Source organism: Harpia harpyja, chromosome 20 (assembly GCF_026419915.1).
Source record: "Harpia harpyja isolate bHarHar1 chromosome 20, bHarHar1 primary haplotype, whole genome shotgun sequence".
In the NCBI taxonomy this organism is placed as follows: domain Eukaryota; kingdom Metazoa; phylum Chordata; class Aves; order Accipitriformes; family Accipitridae; genus Harpia; species Harpia harpyja.
Window position 1 is genome coordinate 2766737 of NC_068959.1, and position 23318 is coordinate 2790054.

At 39.9% G+C, this 23318-nt stretch overlaps 1 protein-coding gene across 8 annotated transcripts in view; it reads left to right on the forward strand.

Annotated features, from left to right (window-relative positions):
- RAPGEF6 (Rap guanine nucleotide exchange factor 6) overlaps positions 1 to 23318 on the forward strand; it is a 133773-nt gene that overhangs the window by 67998 nt on the left and 42457 nt on the right. For all 8 annotated transcript variants that reach the window (XM_052816462.1, XM_052816464.1, XM_052816457.1 and 5 more), the window contains 3 exons: positions 14426 to 14557; positions 21418 to 21601; positions 22443 to 22579. In XM_052816462.1, the coding sequence (XP_052672422.1) occupies positions 14426 to 14557; positions 21418 to 21601; positions 22443 to 22579 (453 nt within the window). The remainder of the gene's footprint in view (positions 1 to 14425; positions 14558 to 21417; positions 21602 to 22442; positions 22580 to 23318) is intronic.

A 23318-nucleotide genomic window follows, 5' to 3' on the forward strand; every position in this document is an offset into this window, starting at 1 on the left:
TGCTTTTAAACTGATACAGGACAATGGTCTGAAAATGGGCTGTTGACTCAGTTGTAATTATAGCTGTTATGAATATGACAGTGTAATGATACATCTATTTAATCAGAGAAAAATGAAGTCATATTTTGTATGACTAATCAGAAGGGTAAGCTTTCGTGAAGGTATGTAAAGGAGAATACTCTGAAGGTTAACCTTAACCTAAGGAAGTTAATTTGTGTGGCTCTGGAGCAATCCACAGGAGAAGCCAGCTTTAGGAGCTCCATCACCTCCTGGAAGACACACTCTGAGTATAAGGGGTGTCTGCACCGGTTTGCATTACACGCACCCCTCATCTCCCAGAGACTCTGTTGCTTTTGGCTTCTGAAAGTAAAAGGGAGGGAGTAGACTTCTGTACAGTAATCAGTGCAATCTGTTTTCCTGTATAAAGAGCTGCTGAAAGGAGGATAAACTGAGAGAGAGAACTCCAAGCATTGTGAATTTCTGCAGTGCACCTGAAGATGCGCTGTACGAGCTTTTCAACCCTTCCATGCAGGCTCTTGTAGAGGTCAACAGTATTTCTCAAGACTCTGCTGATACTTGGAAATGTGTCCAAGAGAGGTCACCATCTCCTTTGCAGGAAGATAATGGTTGTTGCTCTGTCACTTGTGTGTGGAGGTACCAGTACAGGGGCAGAACGCCATGTCAGAAGCACATCCTAAGAAATGGTCTCTGCCCTGGGGACTGTACACGTTCTGGAATGATAGACTGTAGAAGATGAGATAAATAGAGGCAGGCATCCTTAAGCAAACATGGTGAATATGATAAGCAGCAACGAGTGTGGCGAACAGTGATCAAAGCAGTCCCGGCTGTCAAGCCACTGTGACTCTGGGGGAAGATGAAGGAAGGTAGAGGACTTTGCATCGGTCTTGTGGAGATCTGCTTCCACAGACTGGTTGTATTTGCGAGGACAAGAGGCGTTCAACTTGTATCAAACTAAATTCCTCTGATAGCAATGCAGTATTTTAAAGCAAAAGAATTAAATAACTCAAATGTATGTCAGCAAGATTCTGATTGTCTTTGTAATTCTGTTCATAGCTTTCTCAGTGTCTGTTAAATTGTCTGGAATGCGCTTTGTGGTATTAGACTCTTAAACATAGATGCGTTATGAAGTCACTATGAAAGAGAGCTCTAAACTTAACAATTTAGATGTATATGGTTCTCCTGTAATAGAAATTTTATGCACATCCTAACAATTTTCCAAGCCTAGAATGCATACACAGTTACCCTATTTGTGTAGCACGAGGGTCTGATGGGGAAAATACAGAGTGATTTGGATAATGTATCTGTAGAGGATATTTAAAAAGGGATGCTTTTTGAGATAATGTGCTTTTTATAGAAAATAAGGGTTTTTGAATTAACATCTAAGCTTCTAAAATGTTTTTTTCTTAAGGAAAACAGTTTCATTCAAGATCCCAGGTGCATGTTAAACTTGTCTTACGACAGTAGACAGTAATTTATTTTCTCTAGGCTTCTGTGTTCTTCTCTTTCTGCTGTTTAGATAAAATCTAATAATGCGAAGCATAATAACAAGATACATTTGCTCTGTCAAAGTTTGTCTTTGGGTTAGAGCGGAAGACCTGGAGTAATTTTTCAGTCCCATTATTCCTATTTCTGCTGTTGTCTCACAGGGACGTGATGCAAGTTTTAGTTACGTGTAACTAAAATCAGTGTAACATCATCTTCTGACTCCAAAGGGCATCAATTTGATCTCCCAAGATCTTGAGTTGAAACCTTCATGCAATTAAAGATTATTTTCAGCTCCTCAGAAGAAAAGCAGAGCTTGGGTAGTGTGTCCTTGATTTGATTTGATGTCATCCTTGTCTTTGCTAATGCACTTACATGGAAAGTAGCCCTGGTAGTATGAGTTCAAAATGTTTTCAGTGCAAATAGAGCAACTGATCCTTAGCTTTCTTTTTTTCAGTCAATTTTGACAACATCTTTCTCTTCCTCTTGGCCTTGCCTCTCCCTCCAATCTTTCTCTGTCCATGCCTGTAGCTTCCAGCCCAGCGTTCTGTGGTGCGGAGCACCCCGTTGTCCCTCCGAGCGGGACCTGCGGGTGCTCGTCACCCGAGCGTGCCAGTTTTTGTGTGCAGGCACGGGCAGCGGGTGACTGCCCTGCGAGCTCCTCTCTTCTGGTTCCTGATGGTTCTCTTCCCTCCTACAAACTTTGGTTTGCATGGTGTAGCCCTCCTTTGAGTTTCTGGAGTTTCAGCCAGCTCCTCAGAGTATTTATGGTCTCTCCTATTCCATATTTTCTGATCTTTTCCCCCTCCATCCCCTGCACAGAAGGATTGCCTTGTTTCTCCGTCTTAATTCATTTGTAGGAGCACAGCCTCTTGGTTACTGAGTACTCTCATCCCTGAGCACTCGGAGAGTGAGTGCTTGGACTGAAGAATGACAATTTTCCTTACACTTAGTTAAAAGTCTAACTCTGTTTTCTGTAACAACTTGCAGGGTACTTTCTGTAAAACGTTTTAAATGCACTCTTTGCTTGATAGTCTATTAAGGTAAAAATGGTTTAATATGAGCTGTGTGGCCATTTACTCCAGAACGCTTGGATTTTCTTATACTCTAGTATATAACATGTTCAAGTTAAATGCAAGTAAGCATCGTACTACTTTTTCAACAGAAAAAGCCTTTTCCTGAAGTATTGTTTTTATCGGAAATTGGCTCTTAATATGCAAATAAACACCTATCTGTTCATGTATTTCCTCCTAGACCTTGTTTGTTTTAAACCTGCTTTGTTACAATTCTGCTTACAGCTACAGCCTAGTTCAGGACCACCCTGTTTTGCTCCTCTCACTTCCATGAATGCATTTCTTTATGAATACAGAAGGAAAATGTAGTTGAAAGATTGGTGCTCCTTTGTTTTTTTTGCATATACAGGATCTGAGGGCCTCATTACGCAGCTCTTAGCTGAAAGGTAATATGCTGTCGAGTGTTGCTTGCAGCATCGGCATGCTCGCGTTGTGCTCTGTGCATCCTCGTAGCCCTGCTAGGTGAGTCCCCGGAGCTGATTGTCACCTGCATGTCATTACAGTGAAGTGAGATTGTAGCAGCCTGAGGATGTGTGAAGAAGGACCATCATCACCGCTGTATTTTACCAATCGGTGTATATAAGAGTTTATAAATTATTCAGCTGAGATGAGACTCAATGTAGATTTGGAATTTCATGTGCCCTGCAGTATTGTCTCAGGATGAGAGCTCCCCAAACGTCGGGCTGCTGTCGCCTGCGTGGCTGCCGGAGTTTTAATGACTTGTGAAACTTCAGCTCCTTACAGACTTCATAGCATCACTAGCTGCTGTCACAGTTTGTTTTCTACTGTAATTATTTAGACAAGGCTCTTTCTAGTCCTGTAATGTGTTAGTCTTCAGTGGCAAGAACAAACAGTAAAATCTGAACTCTGGTACCGAAAGTAAGTCTTTTTGAACATTCCTGTTACGTTTTCATAATAACAAAACACAATTCTTGACGTTTTAAAAATGTTATGCTGTGAATAGACCAGAGAAGAGTTGATCTGTATTAATTGATGGTTGTAAAAAATGCAACTTATGTTTACATGTTGGGTATTCCCAGTATTATGGAGCTCTCATTAATACTGGTACACTTTTTCACAGGTGAATTTTCACAGCTGAAGTCCTCAATTCTCCAAAGCTGAGATATTTGCGTGTCAGATGCTTAGCATTATCATGAGTTAAGGCATACCAGTAATCTATAATTTAGACATATGAAAACCAAATTAAAATTGCATTACATGTGTGGTTTAAGGCAACACCAGGATTTAGTTTGAAATTCTGTCCTCATGTCACCTTATTGTAACTAAGGAAACATTATACTTCAGAGGATTTTATTTCCTATGCACCGTAGGAGCCATGAAGACCAAGAAGCTCTTGGCTGCCGGAGGCATAGAACAGCCTCTAGGGATTTTTAATTCTTTTAGATGTTTTTTTTGTTGTAGTTTTTGTGTTGTTCTTTTTGGGGTTTGGGTTTTGGTTTTGTTTTTTTTGGGTTTTTTGGTTTTTTTTTTTGTAAGCCTGGGGTTATTTTAGGAATGCCACAAGGATAGTTTTCAGGGCACTGCAAGGCTGTCTTGAATGGTATCAACTTGGTCCTTATTTCTTTGAGATTCATGTATGTAGTACTAATAATAACTGGATTAAGTATATACTGTAGCTAATGAATTGAAACAAGTTTTGAAATAAATATTGTCAGCAAGCACATCTTTTGTATGTTTTAAAAAGGAAAGCAATCTGAAGTTGGATAGGCACTGTGTTTCTCTGCATCGTGTTATTGAAGGTTACAGGATTTTATCTGAACCTGTTGGGAAAATATTTGAGCTATCAGTTGGCTTTAAAAACAAACAAACAAAGACATCATTGCTGCTCTTTAAAAATCTGAAGAAATTGTCTTTTGTGCCACTGGTGGAACATCTGTGGTCTTTAAGGAGGAAATGTTTTTGTTTGTATTAAGTTAGTTGAGGACTGATGTCAGCATAGGTAATTTGGCTGGGCTCATCTTACCCTCTCTGTGGATACCTAAGTGGCCTCTTTCTGTATCTCAGAGGAGCAACTTTCTCCTCTCCCATTAACACAGCTCTAAGTGTATTTTAAACATTTTTAAACTGGAGCAGAATTGTAGCTCGTATGTGAAAAGTGAACATAAACCAGAGTTAATTTATATAAATTGTTGGGAAAAAGGCTAATGAAAATACTGCAAAATAACTTCAGAGAACTCCAGTTGTTTTTGGTGGTTTCTCATTGTTTTACTAGCAGGATATATGAGATGATTAAAATAATTTACTTACTGATGGCGAAAAAAAAACATCTGGGGGGGGTTGTTGGTTTTTTCTTAGATGGAATGAATGGGATGGCTGAGAGCAAAAAGTGGGATACAGAAAGATGTGCTTGGTGAGAGACTGACTGCATGTCAGTGGGAGTAAGCATTGCTGCTCTTGTTTCAGTAGGTTGTAGAAAGAAAAAATAGAACTAATTAAAGAAATTAGTTATCTTGTGAAAATGAACAAGCTGATGATGGAATTGCAGGCACATAGTGAAACCATCAAAACAACTGGCAGATAAAGATGCTAGAATGCAGAGTTTGCTCTAATTGGAGGCAAAGTGAAACAGCCCTGACTGTAAAGCTAGCAAGGCGTCTGGCAGAGAAACCACCAAAGTACCGGTGCAAAACAGAAATCCAAAATAGTGCTGTTGAGCTGAGCAGAGTTTGTCAGCTGCTTCCTGACAGTTGATACAGATCATGGAAATGCCAGGTTTGGGGAATTTTTTCTACCTAGAGCCTTTTTAACACAGTAGAGCCTTTGACCATGAAGTATTTAAAATAATCAGCTATGGATGGTGACAACTGTGATGCCAGAGGAAGGAAAGGTGCCTGGAAGCAGAGCCAGTGCTGTCCTGCGCAGGTTGGGCGCGCTGCCTCGGATGTACTCCAAAAGGCCAGGACCGCTGACGGTATAATGCGTTCGAGCACTTGCCAGCATCTGGAGTTAAGGTGTTCTTGAATGAGCCGTGTAGGAAACCCATCCCACCCTCTAGCTCCTCAGACAAAGCTTTCCTCTGCTGTGGTAGGGGTTTGGATTATAGGAAATCATGAGGGTATCGGAGGCGTACATGGGATTGCAAAGAGGAAAGCTCGCAGCAGGACTGCCAAAAAATGGGGGGATCCAAAGACTGGAAGTGGAAATAGGAATTGAAAGGAAGAAATTTGGGCAGAACTAGTTCATTCTAATAGTAACTGTATGAAAGGTGTTGAATCAAGAGCATCAAAAAGAAAATGGCCTATGAAGGGGATGGAAGGATGCAGCGGCCAAAAAGGAGAGGTGGGAGCTGGCAGAGGGTTCAGAGGACAGCACTCCTGTTCAGCTGTTTGATCCAGTGGTCTTTTTAGTTTAGCAAATTTAAGTTTTAAAACTGAAGGCAAACATGCTTTTCTTAACTGGCTGTTTGTAACAGTCTAGACTTTCTGTATCATCTGAGAAAGGAAAATTGCTACCCTTAAACCACTTCGGTGCAATGGAGGCTGAGCAGGAGTGTTTCCTAAAGCTCAGAGGTTACCAAGTGTAATCACAGTTAATGCTTCAGGGGTGTGTTAATGGGTTCCAGCTTAAAACAGTGAAAACCTCTTAATGGAGAACCTCAAGCAACAAACAAAATAATAAATATTGTACCTTAAAATTGGGATTGCTAGGCTTGGAGATTGAGAGCTGGTTGTAACGGTGAGATGGTTGGGCTGGTGTAGCAGTGCATAGCGGTTTTTACGGTGACAGAGCAGACATACGTGTGCAGCAAAACTGCGGGGCTGCGCCGTGCTTGTCCTCGGGTGTTTCATGAAAATAAACCCTGTGTTGTTTCTGAATATTACTCTTGCTGGCAACATTTCAGGGAGCTTCAGAAAAGCAAATAAGGTATAAGGTTACTGACAATCTGTAAAACCAAGGACAGAAAATTTGCTTACACAGCCTATAAAAGGACAGACTGTTCCCTTGGAGGCTGATGCTTCTACTGTGTCCAGACTAGAGGGATCTGTGGTCATCCACACGGAGACCTAGGAAGACTGATGAAAAACTTTGCTATCAAGGAGTATCAGATAAAAAATGAGGCAAAATTTTTGCTTCCTTATTGCCCATTTTCTTTCCATTAACTTGAATTTGTAATGGACACTGTACACTGGGAGAATTATGCAGACTGTGCTTCCTTTAGTAATTTGGTTTCTGCTGATGAGTCCTTTGGCCACTGCCCTCATTGCGGATGTTTCTGAATATGTTTAATAAATGTGCCATTTACTGCAGGTTGAAACATGGTGGTGAAGCTTCTTTTACAGGTAGAAAAAGATAATTCATAGGTCTTGTGTCTGTCTGTCAAGAGTATTTTGCAAAGGCATGTTGTCTATGCCTTTTTAGCATGTGTTTTTCGGATATCCAAACTGTACCAGGAAACACTGATACTTATTTTCAAAACTTGTGGCACAAAGGCACAGATGTGGCTTTTCCATAGGGGAAAGATACCAGGAAATCCAGAAGTGACAAAGGAAATACAGCAGGAAGAGCACTGTCTCTGTGCTGAAAGAGGTTCTTCTGATTCCTTTCCCTGGAAAGAATGGGAAATAGAAAGATGAAAGTCTCAGTTTAGCCCTCCTATGACATAACTTCACTTATGAGGTCTGTGGTTGCCTTTCTCTCTATATAAACTCTGCAATGACTTTTCTATAGCCTTCATTTTTAGCAAAAGCTTTCTGGCGAGCACGTAAAGGAAAGTTGTCCTCAGGCTAGCAATCATTTTTAGTGTGCTTCTCAAAAGAGTTGATTGGTGGTCATCTCGTCAAAGATCACGTAATTTGCTCTGTTTTACAGGGCATGTGCAATCTTAAAAATCTGTTATACCAAAATCAGCTTTTAATTTAATTCCCAAGTATTCTGTGTGACTTCACTGCTGAGAGCAAATGGTGTTTATGTAGGAAGTAAATGTCACTGCAGATGCACTCTACGTGGGCCTGTAGATACTTTCAGATGAGATCAAGTGAGATGCAGTTCAGTCTGCTGCACTGGATAGCTTGAAAATTATTTGTAGAAGTTCAGCGTAGTCGTAATCGTTGCAAAGTGTTTTGTGGCTATGGAGAAGTACTGCCCCATTGTAAATTTGGGGTGGTTTTGGTGATGAAAGTGTAGTGAAATAATAAAACTGAAGAATGTTACTTCCTGATATCCAAGAGGAAATGAGCTGGACGTTGGCTGGCTAATTGCGCTTCCGATACTCATCAGACGCAGAAAAAGCCAAATAACCCGTGAGATTTTGGTAATTGTGCAGCAGTGTCAGTTGTCAGTGTTGGCACCAACGTGGTCCTTTTTGGAAAGGGAGCCTAGATGAGATTATCTAGCACCCTGTCCAATCGCATCTTGAAAACTTCCCAGTGATGGGGACTCTACCGCATCCCTGGAGAGGTTATTCCAGTAATTGATTGGTCTCACAGTAAAAAAAAAAAAAAAAAAAAAAAAGATGATGAAACCTCTCCTGGTGAAACTTGTACCCGTTGCCCCTTGTCTTCTCCATGTGGCTTCTTGTGAAGAAAGAGCCGCTATCCTCTTTGTAGCTGCCCTTTAAGTACTGGGGTACTGTGATGAGGTCCCTCTGAGCCTTCTCTTCTGCAGGGAGAAGAGACCCAACTGCTTCAGTCTTTCCTCACGGGGCAGGTTCTCCAGCCCTTTCTTCATCTCCATGGCCCTCCTTTGGACCCTCTTCAGTCTGTCCACCTCCTTTTGGAATTGTAGGGACCAGAACTGGGCACAGTACTCCAGGTGTGGCCTGACAAGTTCTGAGTGGGATGGTTATGTCTCTTATCTCTTCTCGTAATGGCCCGGCAGATGCAGCCCAAGATCTGATTTGCCTTCATTGCTGCAGCAGCATGCTGGCTCGTATTTGGGTTACCGTCCACCAGGACCCCCAGTTCCCTTTCAGCTCCTCAGTCAACAGATCCCAGCCTGCGCTGGGCTCTTTGGTTGTTCCTTCCCAGGCGCAGCACCTTGCACTCGTCTTTGTTAAAACTTCGTACAGTTCTTGCTAGGGGACTGTCGGAAACCTCAGCGGTCTCTGGAAGAAATCATCAGGTCGTTGCTCTACCCTTGTTATCAAACTAGTTTTAGAAAGTTGGTAATTCTATATTAAACTAAGATGTTCTGATTGCCTGTTTAAAAAAAAAAAAATCAGATCAAATATTCTTTGCAAGTATACCTTGTTGAAAAGTGGAAAGATAGAGCTGGGCTCTGGGGAGCGGTACTGCCCGCCAAACCTGCTGCTTTCAGGTATAATCATGAGTTACTGCTGTCAGCACACTGCATGCTGTTCTTCATTCTTTTCTCATTCAGACTGTTTACAATAAATAAAATAATTTATTGAAATGCATTGCACATTTTGAGTGGTTAATTAGTAAATCAATGATTTTGGACTATTGGGTGTATAGTTTTTCTTTATTTGACAAATTTACTGGCTCTTAGAGTATAAATTGCTCATGACTGAAGTTTGTAGCTTTTTTTGCTGTATTACTTGGTTCTCACCAGTTCTTTGGTGGTTCTTTCCTCTTTAGTCATTTTTAGCTGATAATTTTAGCTAACCGAAGAATGTCTGTACTGGTTCAGCCCAAGGGTCCGCATGGCCCCATACACGTCCCCTGGTGTCATGCAGAGCCCTGTTGAGCAGTTTCCCCTGGGACACCTCTGGGCAGTGGTGGATGCTGTAGGGTCTGTGTCCTCTTCTGGTTCCTCCTTCCTCATTTTCATTCTTTGTCTCCCCTATGCAACCTCCCTGGGTTTCATCCATTACTCCTGACATCCACTGATTTCTCCACACTCTTACCAAGGACCATCCTTTTTTCCAAGGATGCCCAAGGACAAATATGAGCAGAGATTCTTCTCTCCCACGCTTGGTTGCTTTTACAGCGTCCCGTTGCTGCATTTTTATGTCCCTCTGCTTCGTCCAGCCGTTCAGAGCAGCAGCGCTGCTCCCAGATCTGCCTCTCCATTCAAACCTATAAATCAGTCTCTTGATGTAATTTGTCTTCTACAACATGTGCAAGACTTGAGTGTTCTTTCTGCCTGGATAGGACAAAAAGCACTTATATATACTGGTCTTCGTGTTTTGTTGGTGGTTTTTTGTTGGGTGGTTTTTTTTTTTCTTTTGTTTGTTGTTTGTTTTGTTTTGTTTTTTAAATGTGAGAGTTTCTGCATTGTATTGTGCAATAGGAGAAATGACAGGTTTGGGGCTTCTGGAGGTTTGGGGAGTTTCTCTGATTTAGTTGTATCGTTTGAGTTTTTGGGGTTTCTCTGGTTTAGCAGCACGAGTGCTGCTGCCCTGTGCTTCAGTGCTGGATGGCTGAACCCATGAAATGGATAGCAAAAGCCAAGCTCCTGATGGAGTCTTCACCTTGTGGGTGTTCCCAGGGTGGTTGCAAGTAGAGTTTAGTATTTTGTGCATGTCATTTTCCTTAACTGTTACTCAGAACTGGCTTTTAGGCTCTCACGTCCTCTGCCCCCCCCAGCCCTCTCCCCAGCATTGCCGCTTCATGAGCTGGCCTCGACTGCGTCCCGGCGAGCGGGACGGGGTGGACGCTGTGTACCACCTTCAGAAATCTCACATACATTTAACAAAGAGCAGTCCAGGCTGCTGTCGTTTCTGGGTTTGTGTGGCAAGGCAGACTGATGCTACCTACCATTCGGACGAGCTTCCGAAGGTTTTAGTGTTTTTTCTTTCCTTTTTTCCTATTGAAATTTGCAGTATCTCTTTAAAAGTTCCCTTGTTGATTCAGGTTTTTTTCAGTGTAATCACCGAATGTATTTTCCTGACTCAGTGGGAGGGCAGAGCTGTAGGTGGCTGTGCAGACCATAACTTCTATTTTCCTAACTTCCTTTCCTGTACAGCTCTGAACCGCAATATGGCATTTCAGCGGAGGGTTTGGTGCTAAACATCTCTTTGTTGGGAAAGGTCAGTCACAAGGATGTGCTGGCACCGATGTAAGGACTGGCTGTGCCAGCGTGTCGGGGACACTCATATTCGAATTCCAGATTATCCCTACTTGTGAGAAAATGTAGTTGTTATGGTTTAAAGTGGCAAGTAGTCTATTTCTGTACTGAGTGTTTATTAGAATTTCATGGATGTTCGGGGTTTTCCTATCTGTGGCTGCTGGGACACACAACTAACCAGAAGATAATGCAGATATATATGTCTGTGTCTGAAAGCCTCTAATGTGGACATAGGTGAACACTGCTGTTTTGAACTTCCTTCCCTAACACATAATTTTTCAAGAGATTGATGCGATTGTAACAACAGTTTCTAAGCTTCTCTCACAAAAAACCCATAGCCAAATAATAAGCGAACATAATTCACCAATAGTTAAGACAATGTTGTAGCACTTTCAGCAGCTTCACTACCACATCCAGCAAGTCCTTCCCCTGTCCACTGTCATGTTGTTACAGAAACATCCTATCCATGTATTGCTGCTTAGTGAGCTCTGAAAGAACGAACAATCAGTTTGGGTAATAAAAATGACATACAGAAGATAGAAGCTGTGATTTATTTTGGGAGATTGAGTAGAGTGGCAAGCAGCACTTTTTAAAGGTCACTTGTCTCAAATAAACCTTATCTCTCTCTCAAATTTAAAGAGATATTGCAGTGTTTCTTTGCATCTAACCTGCATTAAATGTCTTTTACAAGAACATATTGCAGAGTCCAGCAGGAACATCGTACATGCCCATGTGCTTTATAGGTGATGGAAATGAATGGGAGTGCTGGCAGGGGGAATGAAGATCAGTTGTAAGTGATTAATGAGATGATAAGAAATACTCCTGTGGGAGGGCTGGTGGTCTGAGTTGGTCTTCAATGTGTATTTTTGAAAATGGCATACAAAGTATATACACAACTTTTTTTTTTTTTTTTTTATTTTGAGAGCCCTGTCTTGTTCCAGCTGTAGTTCTCAACTAAGGTATATAGAACAGCCTTCATCACAATAATCTTAACATTTAAACTGAATTAGGAGAGAAAAACTCTATGTGGCAGTGTGTGTCTGCGTGTATGTCACTGTCTTTGAGCCAGAATGGGCTTCAGTAGCACCCAGTTTTGGTAAAGAGCAGGCATCTGCCCTTGTTCTCCTGGGAAATCCCACAGAATCAGTTCTGCTCTTGGTCCTGCTCATGCTTTTCCTGGAGCCGTTTTGAAAGTTTGTAAATCATTATGAATCTGGGTAGCAGGGAGCTTAAATTAGATTTCCTTGTGTCTGTATTATCACAGTCACCATGGGACTTGCTCATGGACGGAAAGAAATCTGATCGAAGCTTAACTCGGAGCCGGTTGTTGGAATAGGGAGGTTAGAAAGATGGGGGCAGGCTGAGGAGTTTGCAGCACAACTGCGGTGTTGTTAAGCTAGAGATAATGAGTCTATAGGGGTTGATTTGTTCTGTAATTTACTAAAACTCCTGGATTTTTCAGTTACACTGACCTCCAGTTGTATCAGTGACTGCCAGCAGTCCTGCCTAGCAATTTGCTAGCAGGTACTGGGTGTCATCCTGGATGTCGTCCTGCCTGGCAAATGATGCGCTGACCTTGCTCGTACGTGCCTCTCTGTCTTTTTTGCGTGGACGATGGCATTGCGGTGTGTTTGCAGAGGAGCCGGCTGACGTGTGAAACTCCGGGGAGCGGAGGAGCAGTGTCACCCTGCGGCACAGGCTGCTCCGGCCGCCCCGGCTGCTGCTGGCTGCTGTAACGGAGGCAGCGGATGGGGAAAGCCAGGGAAGCGACCTCCGTCGGCCCCGTGGTCGGCATCGTTGAAATATCGGTGGCTTAACTAACGTCCAAGTCGCCGCAGGCTTTAAGGAAGATAATGTGACACTTTCTGCCTCGTGTCCGTTAGTAGATGGATAGTGCTTTTCTGTACGTGGCACAAAAATGTGTACTGTAGAAGTATGCGTTTGGATTTTAAAAGTAACCAGCTAGTGCTCCAGACCAGAATTAAATCTCAACTTTCCTGCTTCGCTTTTTTACTTTTCTGTTGTTGTTGTTGAAGAGGTCACATCTCGGTGTACGTCAGCTCTTACCGCATGTGCTGACAGATAGCGAGTGTACCTTTTGGCCACTGGATTGAATTTTGTCAGCTGAGCGGTTTGACCTTTTTGCTGTTCTCAAATCCTGAAAATAGATTTTTCAGCCTGTAAAACTTTTTGGTGGCTAAACATAGGCTTCAAAGTGTTGTGTTTCCTTTGTATTTGGATCAAGTTCACCATTTTATATCTGCTGCTTGGAGGTTTTTTTACTGGAAGTTTGTGAGAGTTTAGCAATCTTTTGCTTTCCAAACTTTCTCCTTTTCCAAATACATGTGAACATAGATATTAATTTACAGGTTGCGTATTTTGTACGTTCTTTTTGTAAGTAAAATGTTTACATTATTTTAGTTTTGTTTATATTAGGACAGTGAAAAATAGTTTTGTAGTCTTCAATTTCCCAGAGTTATTTTACAAGTAATGATCTGTGCTGGTTTTTAGAGCCCACAGGATGGTGAGGTTTAAGTAGCGATTGGCAACGAGAATGTCATTGGGATTTACAAGTGACACAACATCCTCCATGTTCCTCCTAACAATTTTGATAATCAAAATTGTGTTACATCTGTCAGAGGTGCTCTCAACGTTTTTTGGGTTTTTTTTAATTTTTTTTTCTGGGGGTGAGGAAGGTTTGGAGAGACCTGCAGTGCCGCTTATGGTTTCAGAAAATACGTGAACGAGTATTTGGTAAAGTGCTTCTCTTGTGTTCTTCAAAAAATAGACATAAAAATGTGATTCCAAATGAAGACCATTTCACTTAAGTTTAGTCAGTATTTATAAAGTTGATATTGGATCAACAACACTTGTACAATATTATCTTATAATTCGTAGGAATGAATATCTAGTGGCTGACACAACTGTGTGGAATTTTGTTTGTTGTACAGAAGAAAGCTTTTCATTTTGATCATGATACTTTATGCTGTCAGAGTAGTTTTGGACTTTCTGCATCAGAGCATTTTTTAAAAGGAATAGTATATATATTTTGTTTATAAGTGGTAAAAGGATATACATTTTATCATAGAATCTAAGATTCTCTGATACAATGTTCTTTCATATAGTTGAGTGTAAATTTAAAAATACTAGAAATATATGTGGCAGAAAATAAATGAGCAGCTGAATTAAAGGACTGGTTATTCCATGTGGCTTTGATTCTTCAAAAGCCTAGTACTGACTTTTACTTCTTTCAACAGAAAGAATATGTTTGTGGGCTTCAATCATGCATGTACAGATAGATTTATAGAACAGAAGTGCTATTGTACATACATGTGCCAAAATGCATAATATTCTTTCTGTGTACTAATTTTCATAAAGAAAATTCAAAGCATTTTATGGACCAAAACTTTTGTTTAGATTACACTACTTTTATTGTTCTGTATTGATGCTTTCTAGAGGTTATTCTTGAACTAAGGCATGAATTGAATTTATAAACAGGGATCCTGCTTCATGTTGGATTGCAGCATAAGCTAATGTTTAAGACTGTGGGCTATTTGGCCGGCATCATCTGTTTGTCATCTTATGCGCTCTTAATCCTGTTGGTGTATATCGTTAGCTGTAAAGAGGCTAGACCTTTCTTTTATAGGAAGGGTCATTGTTTTCTATCAGTTGTATAAAATCTGAATGTGATTGGGCAGTCTTAGCCTAAATTAGCTTTTTCTCAAAATGTGTGTCAAGTAACAGGTGGATATTCAAACGTGTAACAAAAGTTTTATGAATACCTTTGTCTTCAAATCAGACTCACACGTCTTGTTTTCCTTTCTTTTTCCTGCCTTTCCCCAAATCCATTTTCTTTACAGCTTCCAGCTGATCTTACCAAGATGCATCTTACCGACAATCCTCATCCTCAGGTGACTCACGTCCCCTCAAGCCAGTCGGGATGTAGCATTGCCAGTGATTCTGGGAGCAGCAGCCTATCCGATATTTATCAGGTAAAATTGCATTTGTTTCTTACTTTTCCTTCCTTGATGTTAAACATTCCATAAACAAAACTGGTGGCCCTTTATCCAAGACTTGTCCTCTTGATGTTTCTGCATATCCCTGTGCTGCTCATGTGACTTGCCACCTCCACAGCCACACAGAAGTGAAACAAACTTCTTGTAAAGCTCTTTTTCTTGCTTTTCACGTCTTTATATACCAACAAGTGTGCTGTGGCTTTTAAGTCATATTTGATGATTTATGGGATCATTTTCCTTCGTTCTGAAATGGAACAAATTTAATGAAATCATTCTTGTGTTTCAAATACCTTCCTTGATTATTTTTATTTATTGGTAATAACAGATGTTCTGTTCTGCAGACAAAAGCATGGTATAATAAACGCACTCTTTGCACTAATTGACTGTGGAAATTTTAGTGGTGCTTGCTGAGAATAGAAGTTGTCTGAAATCCAGAGATAGCTTTCATTTACAGATAGGATACTTAGTTACCTGTCTCGTCAAATTGCAGAGCTAGTTTAATGGGGTTTTTTGTTCTGGTTGATGAGGGTGCTCATCTTGGGTTTGTCTTGATCAGTAATGTCATAACTTTTCCATTTTCAAGTTGAAGTCTGACTAGAACACTGGGTATATAGCAACTGTTGAGCATGATGTAATGTGATTTTAGACATGTTTCCGTTTCCTTGGGTACTGTCAGGGTAGTATTTCTATACTGGAAACATATTAGTGATCTATCTATTTACAGCAAAGTATTGCTAGGTAACTTTAAAAATAAGGCATTAAAAGCAAAAATCCTTTTAGAACATTAAGTGTCTCTATGCATTTTTGTCCTATTTAATCTATTACCTTACTAATTCTTTAGATTTGCTTGCTGCCAGCTAGGTGAGGAGTAGTTTGCATCCCTGAGAGAGTCTTTTCAAAACGCTCTGTGAATTCTCTAATTTCTGAGAGGCAGTGCTAGAAGATGTTGTTCTGTATCTTGATTTTTTTTTTTAAATTTTCTGAATCAACTGAATTTATTTAATTAGTCAGAGTCACCAGAACTAGTCTGTGTGTTGTACCTTAACATCTTATATATTAGGATGCTAATGGACAGTTTTCCTGACCATCATCTGCCTACCTGTCTACCTGAGTAGTTTGGAGAGGTTGCTCAAAGTGAAAAGCATTTAAAATATATTATTGATAACAAAAATATAATTCTAGTAATGAGTGAATACTCTATCATGTGTGGTTAATTGCATTTGAAATGCCTTATGGCTACTCTTCAGAAAATGCCAAAAGAGCATAATTGCTAAACAAATAAGAATTATATAAATAAAAGAGATAATGGTGTAGCATATTTATATGCGCTGTAGCAAGTAAACAGTGGTGAAATGTATTTTTGTACCCTAAGGAATTATTAATTTATTGAAGTGAAAATGACTGTAGATTTTCTATTAATTTTGAGGAGTGAGGACCTTTCAGGTAGGAATCTCCTTTTCAGTGACACTAGCCTGTCTGTTTTTGCGTCCTGCAGGGAACATGGACATCTGTAAATTTTGCTGAGAATTTCTGGCCAGCTGGGGTCATGTCCGAGGCAGGTTACCCCTCTTAGACTCATGTGAGATCTTCAAAGATAATATTACAGCAATCTATGATCGTAGCTACAGTGTCAGTAATCCTGAGAGATAGCATTGGAGAATCAAGCATTTGATAAACTGTGGGTGAAGATAAGATGTGCAACAGGCTTGTCATGAGGGCAAAAAAACCTCAAAACAACACAGTGGTATTTTTTTTTTTCCTTCTTAATTTTTTAGTGAATTTTTCATGTCTTGTCCTTGTATGCATAATGTGCAAATAGTAACCTGTCAAAAGATGCGGGGTTCTTTATGGGCTTTATTGCAGTAGCTGTAACAGTTAGTTTTGGAGAAAACTCTTACTGTTTGTCACCCAGTTACAAGTGCATGGATAGGTATGGTGTAATAATGTCACGGCACAGTATTTTAACGTAGCATTATATTGCAGTGATGCATCAATATAGACAGACTTTGAAATCAGAAAGAAAAAGATAAGTGTTTCCTGCAATATTCATCATGATATTATGAAGGCAGAGAATCTCTTTGATATGCAATAAACCTACATTTTGAGTATAATGTATTGGCTCAGTAACTGAAAGCATTTTTTGTACGTTAAAGTACAGTGTTCCATAAAGTTCTTGGAAAACAATGTTTTGCTTTTGCAGTCAGCTTCATATCTATTACTCCTCAAACTCTCTAGGAATATCATTAATGTCAGCAGAGGAGAGCATTTTTGAGTAATTTTGATTAATGTAGCCTTGAAATGACTTTTTGAATTAATGGTATCTTAACATTATTTTTTACAGTAAGTAGTGCAAACATAATTCCAGAATAGGAAGACATGGTTAGAATAGTAGAACCAAAGAATGAAACAATTTTTTATTAAGATTTGGAAAGGCTTTCTGTTCATTTGTGTACACGATTTTCATCGATAGTGTTGAAATGAGGTTTCACTTGTTCCAGCTGCTTCTCAGTCCAGGATGTTAGACAGGAAATGATGAACATAAAGATTAAGGTGAGATCAGCAGAAGAGGAGTCCTGCCTGTAAGCACTGCTATGAACACATTGTATTAAACCCTCAGTTAGTTGCTGAAACTTATGAAAATAGATGTATGAAGACTTTTTTTCTCCCTTCTCCTGTACCGTTACTGCTCCCTGTTGGAGCTTTCAGTCTTTATGTGGTAAAATGTACAATGTAGGTATTGCAATGTCCAATTTGCTTGGAATACAGCAGAGCAGTCGTTTTTCTGTCAGACTGTAGACTTTTTTTTTTTTAAATAATGGAAGAAAAAGTAAATTATTCCCTACATTTTTAAAACAACTTCTTTAATTTGCTTGAAGTGGATATTTTTTTTTTATTTTATTATTTTTTCATTCAGCCCATTTCTGACAGTATGCTTATTTCAGACCTGTAATAGGTATCCTCAGGGGAAAAGAATACAACTGGTATTACAGAGTGAAAACATGTTTCTTTGGCCTTTCATGGGACAGGCTTTAAGGCAGCCAGCCAGGGGGTAACATAGGTAATCCAGATCATATCTCTAGATGTGGGTGGGTAGGGTCTCACTTCTACTGTAATGAATTAGTTGCCTGTATCAGTAGCTTGCAATGCTGTTCTCTTAATGACCAACCAATTTGCATCTATTTTTTCTTACCTGTTTAGTTCTCAGTGGTGCGCTTAAAGTTTTTCTCTCTCTCTTTCTCATTTTTTAAAATCTTTCATTTATCAGTTTGGCAGTATATACTATTTGTGGGCAGCAACATTACTGCCCAGCAAAAATTCCAATTGCGGTTAAGGTTTTGATATTAAAATGGATTATCTATAAATTATGCATAAGGGAGTGGGCCTTACTGAGGGTTTTTCTATCAATTCTGAAAAAAGGCTTGGCCATTTTTCCTCTGACAGAATTGACATGAGGGCAGGGGAAAAAAAAAACCTTGCTCTTAATAGCAGGTTGCATTAGGAGTCATGAGTAGTAAAATACATTATCATATGGAGTTATTCCAGCACAGGAAATCTTTTACATGAAGTGTATTTAATACTTCTCTTCTGTCAGTGTATGCTTCTGATATACATAGTAGTGGAATACATATCATTATCAGCAAAACGTTGCAAGGGCTAGTTCTTACGTGTTTGGCTTCCAAAGCGTAGGCCAGTGTACAGGACGTCTCCGTGATCAACATTCGGCAAGCATAGCTGAAACATATTAATTGGCAAAATTTGCAGTGCTATATATAAATTAATAGTATGATTTTAAAATAGCAAGCAACTGTTTTGACAGTAAACTGGTGTTAACTTTCCAGGTGACCTACGTGACACACACCATTTGAGTCTGTTCCTGCTGCCTTCTCTATAAATACTTTTGCCCCATAGACCCAATCCTGAAAATCCATATTTGTGTAAGGTTTGAGGATTGCAGCTTCTGGTTTCATTTTATAAGTCAGTAGTTTGTAAATGTTTTGTTAAGAATGATTTTGAAAATGATAATGGAAAGAGCTGGGGCAGCATACTTGGGAAGAGCAGCTACTTCTGCAGACAGCTTTGTGAGCAAAATCCTCCCTGTTCCTTCCAGCGCTGCCCGACCTGCCAACGTTTTGTCAACCATCTGCACACAGTCTTTGAAACACAGTTTGAGGACCACCTCTTGCTTCATAGCTTGGTCCAATTATAACTTATTTATCAAGAAGACGGAAGATTTGTTTATTGTCCTATATAGGCTATACAATGAAAATTTTAAAGAATCACTTTTCTGTAAAACCTATAGCCTCAGTTTTGTTATCTTAGCTTGAGGTTATCAAAGTGGGAATTAGTACTGTAGTCTGTCTTACTCTGCCTGGAAAAGTTGATATAAACTGTGGCTATTTAGATGAAGAAATGCTAGAAAAGTCCTTGAATAAAATGCTGTACTGATCATGTGCTGCTGAGACTCTCCAAGCACAATTTGCACTTGGGCTTAATTCCAAAACTGTTAATGTGAGCTACATAAGCCAGTAAAGTGATGTAATATAGAACAGATTTAACCCTATATGTATTGTTATCCTACTCTGAAAGAAATACTTATGTTGAGTCATTTAAGCCTGATTTACTAGTTTTGCTGGGTAATTATTAAAATAAGGACAAGCTCAAGGGCCCAAGGTTATATCTAAAACGTGGTATTTTTCTGTCTAGTGAAAGAAGGAAACACTGCTCAGCTGTCAGAGCGCTGGGGCTTGCATTAGCCGATCAACATGGAGCGTGTAGGAAGATGGAGGCAGTGCAGTCTGCTGTGATTAAATCACTTAAAACGAGTGTTGCTTTTTATGAGGCAAGGAAGGCAGGAGACCAGCCTGGCTGCGTAAGGAGCTCCTGGTCAAACTAAGGCGCAAGAAAGAAATGCATACAGTGGAACCAGGGACGTGTATCTGGGGAGGAATACAGGGGCACTGCCTGGACGCGTAGGGTTGGGACCGGGAGGTGTAAGGCACAGTTGGAGCTGAATTTGGCAAGGGGTGTGAAGAATAACAAGAAGGGCTTCTACAGGGACGCTGATCAGAAAAAGATTAAAGAAAATGTAGTCCCCTCCCCCCCATAAATAGGAGAATTAGTGACATGGAGAAGGCTGCGGTACTCAGCGTTTTTTTTGGCCTCAGTTTTCACTGGTAGTCGCTCTTCCCACATCTCTGAAGTCCCTAAACCTCAGGGCGGGGAGCGGGGGAGCAAAGTCCTTCCCATGGTAAGAGAAGATCAGGTCTGAGACCACCTGAGGAATGTGAACGTAAGACAAGTCCATGGGACCCAACGGGATGCATCCCAGGGTCCCGAGGGAGCTGGCTGCTGTAGCTGGTAAGGCACTCTTCATCTTACTTGAACAGTCATGGCAGCGAGGTGAAGTCCCCAGAGACTGGGGAAAAGGGAATAAGGCTCTGGGGAGACCTTATTGCAGCCTTTCAGTATTTAAAGGTGTCTTCTAAGAAAGACTTTTTACCAAGGCTTGCAGTGACAGGACAAGGGGCAACGGTTTTAAACTGGAAAAGGCTAGATTTAGCTTGGATAAAAGGAAGAAATTTTTTACTAGGAGGGTGGTGAGGCACTGGAACAGGTTGCCCAGAGTAGTTGTGGCTGCCCCATCACTGGAAGTGTTCAAAGTCAGGTTGGACAGGACCCCATCCTTTATTTTGCAGGTTTTGTGAACGTGCGGAGTATTTGATGTGTTAGTTTGTCATCAGTGTTTGTGTAAAATATCTCAAGGATTTCTTTTAAAGTCAAAGTGAATATGGTGAATGTGTTCATTTAAAAAAACAAACTCAATTTTCTGCAAGTCTCTGTAGAATTGCCTTATACTTCTCAGTGACACATCTTGTTGTTCAAATTTTTGAATTTAAACAGAAAAATGATTTGCATGCTGGCTTAAACTAAAAAAAAGTAATTGAGCAAATACCCCGTGGAAATTGAAAATTTGAAGCTACTTTTTTTTTTTTTGTCCTTCCTTCCATCTGTTTGGGAAGTTATTTTCATGCAATTACATCACTTAAACTTTACATAAAGAATTACTGCAAACGATTCCTATGTGATTCTGCTTTTTGTTGCCAGTATTGCATTCTCTTTCACCGTTGCTTCATGTGTCTGCTCAGTGTGATGTCTATATTGCCATCTATTGATGACAGTAGAAATGTGTCCACAGATATTGGGTAACCAATGGTGTTACTGAATTATATTATTATTTTGCTAATAATACAGACTCTCGAATTGTGAAAAGACATTTTATTTACGTGAATTTGCAAGAAAGAGTAAATAAATAAAATGAGAATCAGCCAACAGAGGAAAGAATAGTCATCTGTATCGCCACCCCCCCAGTTTATATACTCGACCTGACATACTTGCTCTATGCCAGGATTTGAATCCATGTTATAATACCAAAATTAAAAATGAGATCAAATTCCTTTCATTTTAGCCACTCAATCTGCTGTGTTTTTTCCTGTGTCACATCGTTAATATTGATGGATTTATATTGCCTGTAGTTCACTGCAGGTGGGGAGGGATATAAGTGAAGACAGAGAACAAATGCCCCCCAGTATGCTATTTTTGCTTTCAGAACTTGTGATCGTAATTCGTGTAGCATGATGTTGCTTTATGCCAATGGTATGTATTTGTACAGTCCTGTAACTGTAGATTTCAGTATTCAGAAAGGGAACTGTTACAATTTCTAGTTTGAATTGTTGGTCACAGACTTTCATTTGTTGTATGAGCTACCTAAGATAAGGCCATTATGTCGTTAAACTGAAGACATTAAACTCTTTGTCTGATGGATGTTTTCTTTGTAGGCTACAGAAAGTGAGATGGGAGACGTTGATTTAACAGGTCTTCCAGAAGCACCTGTAGACTCTGAAGATGAAGAAGAAGAAGAAGATGAAGATATTGACAGAACTTCAGATCCGCTTCTAGGGCGAGATGTTGTACGAGAGTGCCTTGAGAAAGAGCCTGCAGATAAAACTGATGATGATATTGGTGAGGAGGAAAAAACCAAAACTTTATGTAAAACTGTATCATATAACACCTCTAAGAGAAGTTTACCTGAAAACTGTTTAATGAGTTAATGTGAAATGTATATCCTCATAATTATGAATGATGCCTTCCAGAGATCGCTTTGCTCTAGTGATACTGTTAATTGAATGACTTCTCCTCTAACTGAGAGAGTATTGTCCTGAGAAGCTAAGCATGTTAAAAAACAGTCTTTGAGATGCTTAAGATGTTAAGTATTACAGTCATTGTATGTGTTGATATAAAGGAGGGATAGGTAGCAAGGTAATTTTGACTGCCTGAAACTGTTGAATTAGTTATTAAATGTCAAGGAGAACATACTATTACTGCAGTATAGATACACTTTATTGTAAATTGCAAAAAATTTAAGATGAAAATAATTTACCGCAGTGTTTAACTAGAAGTTGGCATTAGTTTTAATAGTAAAATTTGCATTATGTTATACTTCACATTACTTCTCTAAACACTGGAAAATAATTTCATGCTCCTATCAAGCTTATAATTACTGTACTGTAAGGGTATTTTTAATTTCTCTAAATGTTTGAAGCTGAAGTGCTTTTACACTCTAGCTAGACTGCTGCCGTAACAGTCAATCAGAACACAATCAAGACTGTAGAGCCGAGTTCTGGTTGTTGATGACAAAATGAATACTAGGCTCATTTAGCCACAGTCACTAATGGGGATTGTAACACTACTGAGCAATTTTTTCATGAATTTAACTGATGTTTAATATACCTGTGGAGGGTAAGGTATCTAAGGAACCCCTGGGCCTTCCAGTCTTCATACCAATGTTTCCTTTGTCTAACAGAGCAATTACTGGAATTTATGCATCAACTCCCTGCCTTTGCAAACATGACTATGTCTGTGAGAAGAGAACTTTGCTCAGTGATGATATTTGAAGTAGTAGAGCAAGCAGGAGCCATCATACTCGAAGACGGCCAAGAAGTAAGTTACTGCTTACAACCCAGTTAGGGTGCTAGAGGCAGTAGGTTAGCAAGGGCATCTGGGGGTGAAGGGCTGGAAAATCTGTTTTGCACCTTTCCCGCACTTCAAAGTTAGAGAATTCTTCTCTCACCGTGACCCATATCCAAAATCCATATCCAAAATCCTGAAATCTTAGCCCATCCCTTTGGGAGATTCTACCTGTGTATTTAATAACTTGTTCAAGACTTCAACTCAGCCAAGTATAGTCATAAAACAGCATTCAGTATGTTGTTAATCAGGTAAGTGCTAACATCCCGAGGAGTTTATTTCAAAGATTATATGTGGCATAGAAGAATGCATCATTTCCATTGGTAAAATAACTTATTACAGGGTAATTTTTTAAATACTAACGTGGAGTGGTATCCTTGCCCAACAATGTAGGTATTATAACATAAATCTCTAAATTAGGAGCAGTTTCCATACTTACTCAGTGAGAGGAGACAGATCTTCAACTTAGTCAGTGGTCAGGCTCCCAAAATAGGTGCTCTGAATCACCATCTTGAAATCTCTCTCTGTCCTTGGATGAAGACATCTGGAATGGCCATAGCAGGTCATCCCTCCAGGAGGACTAGGTAGTCTCTCGTCTCTGGTAGTGACCAAATGGGTACCCAGGGGAAGAGTGTTCATTCTCACTAAATCGTATAAATATACTGTCGCAATTAGCCCACTGATTAAAAAAGCAATCTATTCATCAGCATTC